Source organism: Chrysochloris asiatica, unplaced genomic scaffold, assembly GCF_000296735.1.
Source record: "Chrysochloris asiatica unplaced genomic scaffold, ChrAsi1.0 scaffold00045, whole genome shotgun sequence".
Taxonomy (NCBI): Eukaryota; Metazoa; Chordata; class Mammalia; order Afrosoricida; family Chrysochloridae; genus Chrysochloris; species Chrysochloris asiatica.
The window spans coordinates 7,246,333-7,265,303 of NW_006408563.1; the positions used below are offsets into that span (position 1 = coordinate 7,246,333).

An 18,971-nucleotide genomic window follows, 5' to 3' on the forward strand; every position below is an offset into this window, starting at 1 on the left:
ACTCTCCACTCTAGTCCTCGGCGGCTATGTCACTGACTGGGCCCAAGACTCCCCAGGTCTCGCCACACTGCTGGCTGACCAGGTATCCACCCGGTTTCACAAGTCTATTAAACGTTGTAGGGCTTAGCTTGCAGCTTCACTGCTCTTTTTCCCTCACTTCCCTTTATCAGTGACAAACATGGTCACCAATCAGAGCGTGTATTCCCATTGAGTCTTAGTCTTGAAAGGTAGTTTTCCCTGAGGGGACCAGACCGCTTGGCTTGTTGTCTCCTGAGCAGCTTGTTGTTTTTATTAAGTGTTGTCAAGTTGGTTCTGACTCATAGTGATCCTGCACATAGTGATCCTGCACATGGTTTCTGAAAAGTAGTTGGAGGGTTTCAACTACTGACCTTATGGTTAGCAGTCCAGGTTTATCCTACAGCAACACACCAGGAGCCCAAGGTAAGCACTACATAAATCTTTTTGCTGTCTCTACATATTTTCTTAATATACTTGTATGTTTCATTTATTAATCCAGGAATATTTCAGCTACAGACATTTTTTACAAATCATTTCCAAAAAAGACTTTTTTCACACTAACTGATAAGCCAAAAAATGAGAAAAAAATATCAATTTTAAAAAAACTGTTAAAAAAGAAAAGGTGATACTTTTTTTTTTTATTACCTGTAAAGATCTCTTATGGACAGGAACCCTTGTAAACTGCCTGTGATAATATGTTCTCCAATTATACATATATCTGATACTTGCTCTTTCAGAATTTGAGACCGTAAGTACTTTCCATTTATAGAAAACAGATGTAATATATTCTTATCCTGCAAAAATTAGATTAGAAAACTTAATTATTTCAAATAAAAACTAGTTTTTATACCGCCAGTTAAAAATATGATTATAACAGAAAAATTACTGAGTTTTTATAATAAGACTACAGTTATTTTTAAAAAGTGTGTAAATAATATTATCATGATTTCAAATCAGATGCACAAGTTAATTAATACTAAAGAAGATAATCTCATTCTCCCAAAAGGATTTTTTAAAACCTTATCCAGTACAAAAAAAGTCACCTTCATTAAAAAAAAAAAAAAAATTTTAAAGCTACATGATTGACAAGAAAATAATTATATAAAATTCATAGTTTATTTACACCTTACCTTGTTCAAAAAGAATCTAGATTAGCTATAATTTCTACCTAAATTTACAAAGTCTCACATAACCAGAAATTATTTTTAAAATCATATATTATACAAGCCAATGGAAATACCTACAATAAAGTATAAATGTGAGGCCAAGATTGTGATAGAAGTCCTTCTAATAGTATGAAATAAACAATTAAATGATGACAGGAAAACATTCTCTTTAAAAATATGGTGCTCTTAACTGCTTGAAATTCCTCATCTATATTGAGGAGAAGAAAAGGCAAGGTAAGTTTAACAGTCTGGCCCTACCACAGAAAACAGATACCTTGAAGGTGGTCTTTTCTTCAATGCTGGAGTAAATGACAATATGTCCCTCCCAAGAGATAGCCAAATTGGGAATGGTCAGAAGCAGAGAACTCTCACAGGGTGGTCGTAGAGTCCGCATGTATTGACCTTTCTGAATGGTATGTATAATCACAGTGCCATCCTATAAAGAGAAAATATTAGAAAATTATAAGGTTAAAGGAAAATAATAGCAAAAAAGAGAAAACAGGCTGGACACAGAAATGTGGGAAAAGAACTGGGAAAATTATTATTCCATCAAAGGTATAGTCTGCACGTATTTTAGGATAAATTCCAACCTTATTATTTTAAATACAAATGTTAAGTAAAAAAGTATTGCTAGCAGGGTTCTAGCTTATACATGCATGGGTTTATTTCAAACAAAATATGTTAAAGTTTGTGATCAGTAGATAGTTGCAGACAAGTCCTCTAATGTTTGTTTTAGTCTCATTAGGGTGCCTTCAAAGAAAAATGTCCAATACAAACAATGGTTTCATAAGGATCTGCTGGACTAGTTAAATTAAGGCAGAGAGGTCAGCTCAGAAGGTTATGCCAACTGCTTTATGGAATGCCATAGGGGTAATCTTGATAGATTTTCCCCAAGGACATGGGGACCTATTTTGTTGAGAATCCTTATCCCATCTACCCTACACCACCCTGATATTAACCCTTTCAGACTTCTTTTTATTCCCCAAAGTCAAAGAACACTGATAAGGAACACAATTTGAGTCACTCAAAGATGCCCAAACTGGCAATTTCATGTGGTGTAAATAGAAGAGAGGATTACTGGGGGAAAGGTTAAACAGATGGAAACTCACCTACAGAAGTGTATAGACCTTCATGAAGGATATGTTGAGAAACAATAGCTTCACTTTTTGATATTTTTGTCTCATAAAGGATTTTATCATTTGTAGCAATATTTTTTGACTTACCCTCACATTATTTTACTTCATAGAATGTCCTCTTCTGTCAACCATGAAGACCGATAAAATCCCAAAATAGAACCTAATTTCTTAATTGTTTTATATTACTCTACTTTTGCAAAGTCCTACACAAATATGGTATAAAAACTATACTTTCATTAATTCCCCTAAAAAAACTTTAAAAATAGAAATACTGCTTCTAAATTTATAGGAAAAAAAAATAGCATTTTTGAAGAGCGAAATCTTACCCTTGATCCTGACACTGCCATGTCGAGTTCAGTGCTGATGGCGACACTCAATACCTCATTGGTGTGTCCATACAGAATCTGAAAGGGTTTAGATGCTAAACCCACAGGGGTTCCTCCCTAATTTTGAAACAGGAAAGCAAAGGTAAAGAGGATTTCTTAAAGATTATTTTTTAATAATAAGATTTATATTGCATTTAAACCTTCTAATTAAAAACTAATATTGCAACAAGTTTTTACCATTGAATTATTCATAGTAATCCTTATTGTGTTTTCTTCTTGGATTCCATATTATTCTTAATCTTTTGAAGCTCAAAAACTTAATCTGAAATTGTCTCAATGGTGACTGTCTCCTATTAATTTTTCTATGGAGGTTATTTTGATTTACAGATTTATTTTTCCTATACTTCAAAGAAATGTTTGTTTTATCTCTGAATACTTCCTCTTTTCCATTTATTGGAATCTGGATTTCAAAAACACCAATTATCTTTAGATTGACTGGTCTTTGATTTATATAGCTATCATTCTTTCTCTAAATGCTACATAATATTTTTTATCTTTTTTATTTTGTATCGATCAAAGTATTGACTTTGATCACTGTAAATCTTATTCCATGACATTAATTTCATTTTTAGCCTCATCAAATCTGGGTCTTGCCATTTCTGTTTACACGTATTTATAATGGTGTTACTTTAAGTCTCTGTTTGACTCTTTTGCAATCTCCTGTTTAATCTTATTATGCTATTTTATCAGAAGCTGCTGGATGATGCAAACAGTTAAGCACTTGACTATTTGCTGAAAAGTTGGAAGCTCAAATCAACTCAAAAGCACCTCAGAAGAAAGGCTTGGTGACATGTTCTATCTATGGAGTTCCATGTAGCTGTTCTACTCTACACACATGGAGTCTCTATAATTTGGAATCAACTTAATGGCAATTAACAACAATGCTGTTTTATCATTTCATCTTCTACGTTCTATATTAAACTGCTATTCTTATGTTCTTATAATAGCATAAATTAATTGTAGAGAATATGTCTCTTTCCTCGAGTTATTTTTCTCCAGAAGAAAGATGACTCCTCATCTATTTTTAGCACGCTTTGTTTGTTTTTTTTTTTTTTGCTATAGAATGTTTGAAACTTGTTCTAGTATTCCTTTCAATGAGGGTCATCCTACACATCCATTCAGACTGTCTATCTGCTCTATAGGATGTAGATAAATTCTTCTTGACTCCCTATTACCTGGGGCACATCTGTATTCCTTTCAGTCTGACTGCTCTAATAGGTGTGATCAGAATAAAATAAGACAGAGGTAAGAAATGCAAAGGAGCTCAAACAGGCATTCATGCCAAGGAAAAATGTATTACCCTACGCAAACATCTCAACAGTATTCTAGGGAGGAACCTCTGATCTAAACCAAGAGCATTTAAATGTCTGAGTACCTGTTGTGTTATTTGCCATATCATACATGTAGTGTCTCTGGAACCAGAAATCAAATGTATTCCACAGTAATCTGTACCTAAGCAAGTCACAATATCTGTAAAAAAAAAAAAAAAGGGGGGTGGAGAATAAAATGAAACAGCTGGGTTTTGCTGGAACAGAACTTTAAGAGAAATTTTAATTTTTGTTCAAACCACTACTAAGTAAGTTGTATCTAACAGAGAGAAATGTTAGGGAAGGATTAGGAAAGAGTGACATAAGAAAGAAGCAATATCAAATTCCCCAAGACAGCTTTCTGTGAAGCCATTCTTCTTTAAGGGTAAGAGGAGAGGTAGGTGGGGGCTGAGAATGCCTATTAGAATCCTGGAAGGAGGATGGTGGTGGTGGTTATGTGTATGGAGTCCGTTCTGACTCATAACGACCCTGTGTAAGGTTTCCTAGGGTGTAAATCTTTATGAGAACAGAAAGCCTCATCTTTCAGTAGATTCAAACTGCTGACCTTGAGGTTAGCAGCCCAACTCGAAACCCAATATACTACCAGAGCTCCTGAAAGATACAAAGCTTGAAATGAATACCCAGCTGATTTTTATATGCCTCTCCACTTTCATTCCCAGTCACCTAATACTCCCCTTGGGAATTACAATCTTAAAGAGAGTGTCTTTAAGGAAACAGGTTATATTCTGTATGTGTATTCCACAGACAATGTAAATTTACACTGTAAAACACATTTTTTCTGAACTACAAGAAACTGGGCTAAGTGGCATCTTAGGAGTCACTGATAAAGAATTAGAAGCAGGCTCCAGTTCCCTTCCTTAATAGGTATTTTAGAAATCAATCTACACAGTGTATTTTTATGTTAAAGACTGAGGCACTAAGAAGTTACCAGGTAACTTTACATTAAAAAATGTTACTTTACTCATTCCTTGCAGTTAACAGAGTAATAGAGCAATTAATGCTTTATTTCATCACTACAGATTTAAAATTTCTCAAAATTCTGCCTAAGAATTATTTTATCAGTTATTTAAAAACAGCTTAACATCTTTCAGACATTATGAAGTTGTATTAATTTATACACTGCTTTAGTATACCTAAAATAGATGAGGCACTCTTATACAAAGGAGGTAATATTACCAAAAAGTTTACCTAACTTCAAAGATAAAACTTCATGCTCTTTACAAGGTACATGCACTACTTTTATAGTTAGAAAAAGTAAAGAAACTTTGCGGTTCTTCTGGGGAAAAAAATTTAAGGCTTACCCATATGTCTGATATTGTGAGAGATAATTTTGCCTTTTGTGAGTGACATCACTTGAATACTATTATCCCAGTGTCCAGCACTGAAGAGCAACTTTGCATCATGTGATACTACAAACAGCTTAGAAGTGACCTCCAGTCCTGGAGCAAAAGGACCATTCATGCTACGCTGAGTTCTGTAAGTATAATTAACAATTAGATTTCTTAAAAGATCAGTTAGATTGATATCAACTATTCCAGGAACAGAGGACACTAGGGCAGTCAAGGGAGAAGAGCACGAGTGGAATGCAGGACCCTAACCAGAGAAGCAACAACACCAGAGATGATGACATACAGAGAGAGCAGCTAAGGACTCTAGACTCATGGAAAGAGAAAGGCTGTGTTTTTGGCATCCAGGAGGAAGGCTTGCAGAACTTGCCCTCTGGTTGTTTAAACAATTACATATTCCTGAGTGTTTTTGTGTACATAAAAAAACAACAAACAAAAAACAGAGGGAAAAGAAGCAAGTACTGTTGACTGCTGATGCATTGAAGGGATTGTAATCATTGTAATGAAATGAACTATGAAAGGATGAGTGTAAAACCGATGTTCTCCCTTGTAAACTATCACTCAATTCACAAGAAAAGCTTAAAAAATAATTTTTAAAATAGAATATTATAGAAATTCTGCTTTGTCTTTAAACCAATACCCAGTAAGAGCAGAACTTAAGTTTCAAAAAAGCAGAAATGGAAGGAAAGAAGGAAAGAAAATCTTGTTTCTACATTACTTTAACAATGATACCAAACAACTTAGTTGTTTTTCCTGGTAATAAGGTAGGTGCCTGCCATAGTTATTCTGCTTTAAATATTTATTTACTTACTTTGGATTTGTTACAGTTTGATCTTTGATGAATGTAAAGTAATTAGAAATGGTTCTGTCATAAGGCAGCCATCCATGTGTTCCAATAATGTTATTCATGCTTACTGTTACCTGGAAAAGAACAAATGAAGATTCCAATGAAATAAAAATTGGAAGGCCGTAATGTACAACAAAATAGTCATATGATGTTAGAATTTATAGTTTGTGGAATCTTTTACAGATTCAAACAGGAAAAGCGATTTATCTTAATGCAAAAAACTTGTCAAATGTTATTATTATTGCACCCTGTTACTTTAATAAAAATCAATGTGGGCTTCTCATTTTGAAAAGGAAATACAGGTTATGTGTCATTTAACATCCACAATGTTGTTGTATGTGCCACTGAGTTGGTTCTAACTCATACTGACCAAGTATAGGGTTTCCAAGGAGTACTGGTGGGTTTGAATTGCCAACCTGGTGGTTAGCAGTCCAGTGCTTATCCTAAAGTGCCATACCAGGACTCCATCCACAAAACATTATGTGAAATAGGACATTAGGTTGAGCGGGATGTTTGCATAGTGTACAAACACCTTATTAAAACCTTACATGAATATACTTTCAGTTGTCTTTGTTGTGGTTACTGCCGCTCCTGAAGTTGCTGACAGCTGGGAAGTATGGGAGTTAGTAGTGACAGTGGAGTCCTGGTGTTCTGCAGTGATTTAACGTGCTGGATTCAAGGTCAGTTTGAAATGCAAGGTCAGCAGTTCAAGCTCACCAACCCCTCCTTGGAAACCCTATACAAGGTCACTATGGGCTAGAACCGACTCTATGGCACTTAACAACAGTGTCAGTGGAGGTGGCAGGAGCAGCAGGTGGCAGTATGGTTGAGGAGGCTGGAACTGAGCATGCCCAGCCCTGCCTACTGTACACTTGCCTGAGTAGCAGGATAGTTCAGGCTCATACCACCCCACGCCCAAAAAGGGCCTATATCAAGAGACATGTTCTCTGCCTCACCTGGTCCAATGCTGCAAGAGTCTGGGTTTAGGGTCTTTTAAAACCATTAAGGAGAAACGATAAACAAAAGGAGAGCTACTTTCCCTTAAAAAATAAAACAAAACCAAAAATCCTTACAGGATCACAGATGTATGCGATCAGACTTTGCCCAAACAGACATTAAGCAACGTATACTTGTATTCAGTATGATTGTCAGTCTTTATGACGATCCATACAATTCATTAAAAGTTCTACTTTTGATTTGAAAATTTATTTTCTTCATAATTTCTCAAAGTTTATTAGCATCTATTAGTTGAATATATCCCACCTGAATTTAGAGATTATCTGAAGAACAGATTTGATACATTCTACACTAAAGACCGAACACTAGAAAAGAACATCAAGAACATCATACATGAAGAAAGCAAAAAGTCATTAAGAAGATAAGAAAGAAGGAAAAGGTCAAAATGGATGTCAGAAGAGACATTGAAACTTGCTCTCCAGCGTAGAGATGCTGAAGCAAATGGAAGAAATGAGGAGGTACGAGAGTGAAATGAAAAATTTCAAAGATCAGCTTGGGAAGATAAACAAAATGTGTAAAGATCTGGAATTAGAAAACCAAAAAGTGTTCTCACGCTCAGCATTTCTCAAGCTGGAGGAACTGAAGACAAAATTCAAGCCTAAACTTTCGTTATTGAAAGATTCTTGGGCAAATGATTGAATGATGCAGAAAGATGGAAGGAATACACAGAGTCACTGTACCAAAAAGAAATGGTTAATGTTCAAACGTTTCAAGAGGTAGCGTATGATCAAGAGCCAATGATACTGAAGGAGGAAGTTCAAGGTGCATTGAAGGTATTGGCAAAGAACAAGGCATCAGGAATTGATGGAATAAATATTGAGATCTTTCAAGAAAGTGAGGCATTCACTCATCTCTGCCAAGAAATTTGGAAGACAATTATCTGGCCAACTGACTAGAAGAGATCTGTATTTGTGCCCATTCCAAAAAGAGGTAACCCAACGGAATGTGGAAGTAATTGGACAATCTCTTTGATATCTCATGCAAGTAAAGTTTTACTGAAGATAATACAGAAACAGCTGCAAGCATACATTAACAGAGAACTTCCAGAAGTTCAAGCCGGATTCAGACGAGGCTGTGGAACGAGGGATATCATTGCTGAAGTGCGATGGATCTTGGCTGAAAGTAAAGAATACCAAAAAGATGTTTACCTGTGCTTTATTGACTACGCAAAGGCTTTCAATTGTGTGGATCATGACAAGCTATGGACAACACTGAGAAGTATGAGTATTCCGGAACACTTAACTGTGCTCATGAGGAATCTGTACCTGGACCAAGAGGCAGTTGTTCAAACAGAACATGTGAACACAATGTTTTAAAATTAAGAAAGGTGTGCAACAAGGTTGTATTCTTTCACCATACTTATTCAACCTGTATGCTGACCAAATAATCCGAGAAGCTGGGTTCTAGGAAGAAAAACATGGCATCAGGATTGGAGGAATACTCATTAACAACCTGCGATATGCAGATGATACAATCTTGCTTGCTGAAATTGAAGAGGACTTAAAACATTTACTGATGAAGATCAAAGTGCACACCTTCGGTGTGGACTACACCTCAATGTAAAGAAAACAAAATCCTCACCACTGGACCAATAAACAACATTCTTAACAACAGAGAAAAGATTGAAGTTGTCAAGGACTTCAATCTTCTTGGATCAACTATCAACACTCATGGAAGCAGCAGTCAAGAAATCAAATGATGTATTGTATTAGGAAAACCTGCTGCACAAGACCTTTTTAAAGGGTTAAAGTGCAAAGATGTCAGCTTGAGGACTAAAGTGCGCCTGACCCAAGCCATGGTATTTTCAATAACTTCATGTGCGAAAGCTGGACAGTGAATAAGGAAGACCATAGAAGAACTGATGCTTTTGAGTTATGGTGTTATAGGAGAATACTGAAAGTGCCATGCATGGGCTGCCAAAAGAACCAATAAATCCATTTTGTAAGAAATGCAGCCAGAGTACTCCTTGGAGGCCAAGATGGCCAAACTTTGTCTCTCATATTTCAGACATATTGTCAAGAGGGGCCGGTCTTTGAAGAAGGATACCATGTTTGGTAAGATGAAGGGTCAGAGAGAAAAAGGAAGACCCCCAGAGAGATGATGGATTGGCCAGGTGGCAGTATTGATGGACTCAAGCATGGCAACAGTAGTGAGGTTGGCCCAGGATCAGGCAGTGTTTCGTTCTGCTGTGCATAGGGTCGTTATGAGTCGGTACTGGCTCTATGCCACCTAACAACAACAACAACATTAGTTGGAAGTCAGAAGAAATTTAGGGTCAAGTCATTTTAAAATTATGATACATAATATTTAGAACACAACTCAGAAATAGAATTTCTGATGAAATGTTAAGATCATCACAATGCTGTTAAAGCGTCGAGTTGATTCGAACTCATAGTGACCCTATACAAGGTTTCCAAGGAGCTGCTGCTGGGTTTGAACCACCGACCTTGTTGTTTTGTAGTCTAGTGCTTATCCTACAGTGCCGCACCAGCAGTGACAATAATACTGGATATTATCTTTTCAAAATGAAAAGCCACTTCCCCCACCAATTATAAAGTAACAGGTTGCTGCCTGTCAAAAGTCATTTAAGTTTAAAAACTACAGATATCAAAATGGAAAATTCCATGAATTCCATCACTTAAAAATATACTGTAAGTTTGTATCTTTCTAGATTCTTTCCCCTTAAGAAAATGCATAATATGTATAATTTTACCCAAACAGGTCTAATTCTGGCATCTCTGTAGTACACTGTGGTAGTTATACCCTGATATTATCATTTCTGGAATCCTGGTGTGGTGCTGTGGGTTAATGCGCCAGACTGCAAAGCCATTTGAACTGCAAGGTCGGCAGTTCAAGCTCACCAGTTGCTCCTTGAAAATCCTATACAAGGTCACTATGGGTCGGAACCTACTCAGCAGCACTTCACAACAACAATAATATAATTTCTAATTGACAAAATTAGAATTAAAACAGACCTAGGTCTGGTCCATGTGCCAGGTCCCTTAGTTGCAAGTGCTCATGTTGGGCAAGTTACATCTCTTTGTTTTAATTTCTCATCTCTAGATGGGAAATAATAATAGTACCTATCTCATAGAATTATTATATGGATGAAATAACAAAATTTATGTAAAGCACTCAAAAAGTGCTCTGTGTGTACACTTTTGTCCGAATCTATATTGTTTCTTATTCTCATTATTATGATAGCTTTTTAACAGAGTTCAATACTTGGTAAGATGTTATCCCAATTTTACATGTTCAAAATTGTCCTTGTTATTTGCATACATCTATTTTTTCAACAAAAAAAAAAAATTCAGAATGACAACAACTAGCTAAAATAAAAGTTTTGTAAATAAGAGAAACATTTTGTGTCTTGGTCAAATTAATTCTAAATACATTTTCTGTAACATATTTAAAAATTTACTTTTAAAAATGTTTATTTCCTCAGTATTTTTCAAAGCAGCTATGGATACAGACAAAGCAATGTAGAAAAGGTATTAGCAACTTACCAGTAACTCAGGGCTGCCTTGAGACATAAAAGAACGAGACTGATTTTTGGGAACAATGGCCTTTATTAGTGGAATACCATCACTAATTCCCTATAAAATGAAAGACAGAGGTTTAGTACCTGGCTCTGCTCATCTTTATTTAGCATAAGTTACTGAAAAGCTCTCTTTCTTTGAACAAGAATGAGTCCTGTGATGTAGCACTTTACTGAAACATGCTGCTGTGTTAAGTGCCTGAATTCAAATGGATTCTGACTCATAGCAATCCTATACAGGGTTTCCAAGGAGCAGCTGATGGGTTTGAACCACCAAACTCATGGTTAGCAGTCCAGTGTTTATCCTACAGTGCCACACCAGGACTCCTACGGAAGCACATCATCATTTAATTTAAAATGCCGTTTCCATAGCATATTTGTTAACTTCTGAAACCTATCACTTTCTTCAATACCATCACTGATGTTAGATATGTAGATTTCAAGGAACACCAACCATTTAAAACAGTCCATGATTTAAGGTCTTTTCTTTTCCCTCTGCTGTGCTGACATGAATATAAACACTATAAGAATACATTTCTCAAGTAAGTCAAATAAGAAAATTGGTTATAGTATAAGGAAATTCCCTTTTGGTTCTAACTTCCTTTAGCTGAGGTAACTATCTGAAAACCACAAAACTAGGACCAGAAAATATGGATGGACTTCAGAAAACAGACATGTAAAGGAGAACAATTCCTACCTATATTTATCTATACTATCAATATATCTGGCGTCCTGGTGTGGCACGGTAGCATAAGCACTGGACTGCTAACCTCAAGTTTGGTGAGTCAAGCCCACCACCTTGGAAACTCTATAAAGGGTTGCTAAGAGTTGGTAAAAACTCAACGGCACTTAACAACAATCTATATATCTGGAGACCTGCTGTGGCACTGTAGGATTCATTAGGTAAAGATAACCTTACATTATTAGATATATACTACGAACTCGCTGTTTTTGGTTAAGTACCCTCACATGGGTTCTGACTCATAGCTAACCTGTTTAGCGTTTTTGAGGCGTGACTGGTGGGTTTGAACTTTTGACCTTGTGTTTAGCAGTCCAATGCTTATCCTACAGCACTACATCAGTACTTAGCACTATGAACTAGACACTGTTTTAAGAGCTTTATATGAAGTAACACAATAAAAAAATCATAAAACATATAAAGATAGAGCTTATCTTTTCTCTTTACACTGTGAACTTATCGAGAGAACAACCTATATTTGAACAAAAGCATAAGTGATAATGATGTCTGAAGAAATACATTTAGTAAGCCTTTGCTTTCATGGCTACCTCAATTTTCTTCACCATTATGACACCTACAAAGAGATGACCTGTACTTGTCTTTTCATATGAATGTGTTGAGAAAGACCTTCCCTTATGATAAATGATCATTATTAGTACCCAAGGAAACCAATCATGTCCTTTCACCTGGTTCCAGACACTGATATTGTGGGTATAGAAAGGAGCATCTCTGTGGGGCTCAGAATGTATTATCTTATAAAAACAATCTCACAACTGATTAGACACTATGGAAATAGTGCTTATGCATCACAGCAAAACTACAGCATTACTTGTCCATCAGATTATGGGTTAAATAGAGTTTTATGGGCTTCTGTATGCAGAAAAGAGTTAACACAGTGGGTGTAGGACACCTGTCCTTAGAAAGGCTTACTTGCAAGGTTGGTCACTGGCTTGTCTTTGGAAAACCTTGGTTGGTAAAGTTACCTACACTGAAAATAAAACTATTCCTAAATTATAAATGTAGTTCACTGAACAGAAACTGTTTCTGCAAACGTTATGAATTATTCTAATCACCTGATTTTCTTCTAGGAGTATAAAATGTTGGTATGTGCTAGAAAGAGGGTACCTTCTTAACTTTCAAAAGCAACTCAACATGTAAACTGAAATATATGAACAGACATAAATAAGAACTACTTTAGGCTTCCTCTAGGCATCAATTGACACAAAATGCATTTTAAATATATATATATTTTTTATTCTTTCTCATCAGAAATCAGAGAAGTAGGGGAAAGAAAATCAAGAAAACAATTCAGATTATACTCAGCAGTTAACAAATTATTTTAAATATCCAAGAACAGATTTGAGATATCATTTACTGTTTTAGATAATTATTCAGATTATAATCCTTGCCTATTATTACAAAATAAATTTAACTTTAAAGCATATAGGATTCAGAGAGGAAACTTTGATGTTACCAAGTTGGATGTTACCTCTACAAAAAACGACTTCAGTTCAGGGAGATGTTGAAATAGGTTTAGGGTTGAAGTGTCTGTTCTGGTATGCTTCTGCACTGCTTCTTCTGCTGATAATCTAGGAGGGTGTGGTTCCTTCAAGATAATTTTAAGGAAAAGTAATTCTACAACTGTATCAAAACATCTCTTATTATATCCCTTCATGCATACTGGCATATTGCTACAATGCATACCAAGCACTGTTGATAGCTTCAAACATTAGCTCAGACTATTCCCTCAGTAAACTATTCCCTACCCTCTTTTCTACAAAAACCCTACTATACTGATAACTCCCTGATTTCCTAAGTCAGAATCAATGATTCTTTTTATTATTTTCTTCACTATATTATTTCATTTTGCATTTTCTTTAATACTTACGAGGGTGCTTCAAAAAGTTCATGGGAAAATGTAATGAAAAGATAATGGGAAGTTTTCCACAAACTTTCTAAGGTCCCCTTATATTTATGTTGGATTATAAACAGTTGGTGATGGCCTGCCTTTCCAATAACACAGTGCTGTTGTGGTGGTTGTAGATGCTGTTAAGTTGGTTTCAACTCATAGAAACATTACGCTCAACAGAATGAAACACTACCTGGTCTTGTACAATCCTCACGATTGCTGTTATGCTTGAGCCCATTGCTGCTGCCACTGTGTCCGTCCATCTTGTTGGGGTCTTCATGTTTTTCACAGACCCTCCACTTTATCAAGCATAATGTCCTTAAGGGACTGGTTCCTCCTAATAACAAGTCCAAAGTAGTCTACCCAACCTGTCTTCTAAGAACATTTTGGCTGTACTTCTTCCAATACAGACTTATTTGTCCTTCCAGCAAACCCATGGTAACCTTAACATTCTCCTCCAACACCATAACTCAAATGCATCAGTTCTTCTATGATCTTCCTATTCATTGTCCAACTTTCACATGCATATGAGGCTACTGAAAACGTCACGGCTGGGTCGGGCACACCTTAGTTCTAAAATTTTGCTCTTGAACACTTTTGTGCAGCAGATTTGTCTACTGCAATACATTGTCTGATTTCTTGACTGGGGCTTCCATGAGTGTTACTAGTGGATCCAACAAAATTAATGAAGTCTTTTGACAACTTCAATCTTTTCTCCATTTATCATGATGTTATTTATAGGTCCAGTTGTGAGCACTTTTGCTTTCTTAACATTGATATGCAACCTATACCAAAGCTGTAGTCTTTGGTCTTCATCAGTAAATATATTTAGACCTCTTTGCTTCCAGCAAGCAAGGTAGTATCATCTGTATATCTTATCACAGGCTGTTAATGAGTCTTCCTCCAGTCCTGATGCCACATTCATCATCAGATAATCCAGTTTATCAGATTACTTGCTCAGCAAACAGACTGAATTAGTATGATGACAGTACACACAACCCTGGTGTACAACTCTTTACTGATTTTAAACCATTCATTTTCCCCTTATTTTGTTACAATGACTATCTTTTAGTGTATGTACAGGTTCCTCATAATTAAGTGTTCTGGAATACGCATTCTTTGAAATGTTATCAATAACATTTAAAAGCTTTTGCAAAGTCAATAAAGCACAAGTAAACATCTTTCTGTAATTCTTGGCTTTCAGCCTAGATCTGTCTGGCATTAGCAATATTATTCCTCATTCCAAGCCCTCTTCTGAATGTGGATTGAGATTCTGACAGCTCCCTGTCCATGTACAGTTGCAAGCATTTAAAAATTATCTACAGCCAAGTTTTACTTGCATGTGATATTAATGATACTTTCTAATAATTTTAGCATTCTGTTAGGTCACCTCTCTTTGGAATGGGCACAAATATGGATCTCTTTGAATCAGTTGGCCAAGTAGCTCTTGTAAATTTGTTGGCATAGATGAATGAGTGCCTCCAGTGCCTTAGTTTATTTTAAATTTTCAATTTGTATTCCACCAATTCTCAGAGCCTTGATTTGTGCCAATGCTTTCAGTCTTCTTTAGTACCATTGGTTCTTGACTATATGCTACCTTCTGAAGTGAAAGAACATTGCAGTCTTTTCTTTCTTTCCTGTCTGTTTAGTGACTTTTGTTTTTTTCCTGTATGATGTTCCTGATATCATCCCCAAACTCTTCTGGTCTTTAGATATTAGTGTCTACTGTACCAAATCTTTTCTTGAGATGGTCTCCAAATTCAGGATATGTTCAAGGTCATACTTTGGCTATTTTTGACTTGTTTTAATTTTCTTCAGCGTTAGCCTGAACTTGAATACAAGCAATTGATGGTCTGTTCCATAGTCTACTCCTGGCCTTGTTTGGCTAATGATATGGAGATTTTCCACAGTCTCTTCTCACAGATGTAGTCAATTTGATTCCTGTGTATTTTATCTGGTGATGTCCACATGTATAATTGCTTTTATGTTGTTTAAGGAAGGTATTTGCAATGAATAAGTCGCTGGGCTTGCAAAATTCTATAATGTGATTGCCAGCATTATTTCTTTCACCAAGGCCATATTTTCCAGCTACTGAGCCTTCCTCTTACTTTCCAACCTTCCCATTCCAATCACCATAATTATCAACACATCCGACTACATGTTCGATCAATTTCAGACTGAAAAAAATGCCAGAATTATTCAAGTGGTATTAACTAGTGCTTCTTTTTTGTTGTTGGTAATTGCTATTGGTCGGTTTCAACTCATAGCAACCTGTACAGGGTTTCTGAGGAGTGGCTGGTGAGCTAGAACTGCCGACTTTGCAGTCTAGCACATTAACCCACAGTGCCACACTAGGACACCCTATCACAGACATCATTGTACTTAAAAAATATATCATGAAATGTTATTTTTGATGATGAATGCTATGCCATTCCTCTTGAATTTGTCATTCCAGGTATATAGTAAATGGTATGATGGTCAGATTCAAAATGGGTAATACCACTCCATTTCAGCTCCCTAATGTCTAGGATAGGAGTCCTAGTGTGACATTGTGGAATAAAGCATTGGACTGCAAGGTCAGTTTGAACCACAAGCTTGGTGGTTCACACTTACCAGCTGCTCCTTGGAAACCCTATACAGGGTCGCTATGAGTCAGAACCAACTTGATGACACTTAACAACAACAATGCTTAAGATATAGATCTTTATACGTTCCATTTCATTTTTGACAGCTTACAATTTTCCTAACTTCATTCTTTGTACATTCAATCTTTTGATTATTATTGAATGTCTGCAACTGATTCTAGTCATTTTGAGGTCCCAAAAGTTTTATTCCATTCAGATCATTATGATCAACTTTACTTTGTAGAGGCGACTCTTCCCCAGTTGTAGTTTGAGTGCTTCAAACCTGACAGGTTCATTTTCTGGCACTATATATCTGACAATATCTGGTGCTATTCATATTTTCATTTTATGACACAATTATCTGACAGCTTTCCGACACTACTCCTACGGGTTTTTAGTGGCTAACAATTCAGAAATAGTCCACTGTCCTTTTTCCTAGTCTGTCTGAGACTAGAGCCTCTGCTGAAACTTGTCCATCATGTTTGGCTCTGCCAATACCGGTGGCATGGCTTCCAGAAACACAGCAACAGGACAGCCACCACAGTATGACGAACTGACAGACGAGTGGTGGCAACCACACAGTAAGTATCTTAAAAGTCAGATCAAATCTTACTAATTTTTAGTAATAATGCCTAGAATAATGCCTTGCTAAATGCTTAACAAATATTTAGTAAAATTTAATATATTGTTCCAAATTTAAAAATAATAATTTGACTGATTCTTTAATTTCTAAAACAATCTCACTTTTTCCTCTCTCAGAAATAGTAAAATATGGTGATATATTTTATTTCAAAATATTAGCCATCATTCAAATTTATTTTTAAATGATATAATATTTCTCAAATTATAAATAATTCTGCAATAAGGTTTGAAAATCAATATCTTTAAAAATACAGGTCATGTAATTAATTAGCAATTAAATTCTAGACTTTCAGTTATCAATGACTTATATGAGTTACCTTTAACAGTTGACAAGGTGTTTGCCCGAAATTATTAATCATCCCTTCTAAGGCTTTTCTTTCTTTCTCATCTGTTAAAGCATCCAGATCCACAGCTCCTAAAATCAGAAGTGGTCACTTCACCATAGAGTGAAAACAAATCAGCAAGCCACACAATATAAAAAATGACCACTATATTTTCAACAAATATTATTCCATTTTTCAATTTCTAAGAATATTATCAAGAACTAACTTTTTAAAATTTACAACAAAAAGTAAGTCTTCAAGCATTTAATACATAATATAGATAGATACGTGTGTGTGTGTGTGTGTGTGTGTGTATAACTAGAGATCTGGTGTGGTGCTGGAGGATAAACACTGGACTACTAACTGCAAGGTTGGTGGTTTAAACCCACCATTGCTTCTTTGAAACTCTATACTAGGTCACTCTGAGTTAGAATCTACTCAAAAGCACTTAACAATAATAACAATATATGTAAATACATGTTGTCTATTATTTAGAAGTAAAATATTTTAAATGATGAATCCTAACTGGTCAAACATAATTAGGCAGAAAATAATCTCACTCAGTGATTAAATCCTTGGCTGCTAGCCTAAAAGTTGGCTGTTTGAACCCATCAGTTGCTTTTTAGGCTTAAAATTCACTTCCGATAAATGGAGAAATGGTTGAAAATGTCAAAGACTTTATTTTGCTTTGATCAACCATCAACACTCATGGAAGCAGCAGTCAAGGAATCAAACAGCATATTACAGTAGGCAAATCTGCTGGACAAGACCTCTTTAATGTGTCCAAGAGCAAAGACGTCAGTCTGAGGATTAAGAGGCACCTGACCTAAGACAAGGAAAATTTCAAATGCCTCATATGCATGCAAAAGTTGGATAATAAGTAAGAAAGACCGTAGAACAATTAATGTATTTGAGTTATGGTTTGGATAAGAATACTGAAGTATCATGGACTGCTAGAAGAACAAACCAATCTGTGTTGGAAGAAGTATAGCCAGAATGCTCCTTAGTAGCCAGGATGGCCAGACTTCATTCATCTCTCACACTTCAGCCATATTGTCAGGAGAAACCAGTCCCTGAAGAATGACATCATGCTAGGTAAAGTGGAGGGTCAGGAAAAAAAAAGGAAGACTCCCAACGAAATGTTTTGGCACAATGGCAGCAGCTATGGGCTCAAGCATAACAATGATTGTAAGGTTGGTGCAGGACCAGACAGTGTTTCATTCTTTTGTGCATAAGGTCACTGTGAGTGGGTACTGACTCGACGGCACTAAACAACAACCTAACAGTGAAGCTAGAGTCCTGATGTGTCACTGTAGTTTGATCACTGGACTGCCAACATCAAGGCTGGCAGTTCAAACTTACCAGCTGCTCCTCAGAAATCCTATACAGGGTTGTTATGATGGAACTTAACAACAAAAACATGAGCTAAACAGGTTTCAATGTAACATCCAGATTAAGATAGATGAGGAAGATAGACTTGGAGAGCTATTCCTGAAAATCAGCCAATGAAAACAACAGACTGATCTACAACCGATAATAGGGACAGCACAGGATCAGGCAACATACTTTTTGGAGACCCTGGGTGGTACAAACCGTTAGCCTATTTAGTTGCTAACCAAAAGGCTGGCAATCTGTGCATACCCAAAGGCACTTCAGAAGAAAGGTCTGGCAATTTACTTTAAAAAAATCACCCACAGTTCTACTCTGACATATACAAGGTCAGCATGAATCAGAATTAATTGATATCTACTGGTTTCCACTGGTCTGAAACTATTAGACTGAATATGGGATAGCAAAAAATATGCTTGTTAATTTAACAAAAGTCACATGAGCACATGATTATATAATATCATACTATTCACAATCTTTAGGAACTAGTGATTTTTCCTAAGGATTATAAAAGGCTCCCAATGCCTTTAGAACATTTTCTTGATCCTGAACTAAATTGTCAT

The 18,971-nt window shown here is 36.0% G+C and overlaps 1 protein-coding gene across 1 annotated transcript in view; it reads right to left on the reverse strand.

Moving 5' to 3' along the window:
* NBEAL1 (neurobeachin-like 1) overlaps positions 1–18,971 on the reverse strand; it is a 244,930-nt gene that overhangs the window by 11,234 nt on the left and 214,725 nt on the right. The window contains exons 44-52 of the mRNA XM_006862026.1: positions 17,014–17,111; positions 13,011–13,127; positions 10,751–10,840; positions 6,192–6,301; positions 5,336–5,508; positions 4,082–4,176; positions 2,647–2,763; positions 1,459–1,620; positions 664–812 (exon numbers count right to left, since the gene is read on the reverse strand). Of these exons, the coding sequence (XP_006862088.1) occupies positions 664–812; positions 1,459–1,620; positions 2,647–2,763; positions 4,082–4,176; positions 5,336–5,508; positions 6,192–6,301; positions 10,751–10,840; positions 13,011–13,127; positions 17,014–17,111 (1,111 nt within the window). The remainder of the gene's footprint in view (positions 1–663; positions 813–1,458; positions 1,621–2,646; positions 2,764–4,081; positions 4,177–5,335; positions 5,509–6,191; positions 6,302–10,750; positions 10,841–13,010; positions 13,128–17,013; positions 17,112–18,971) is intronic.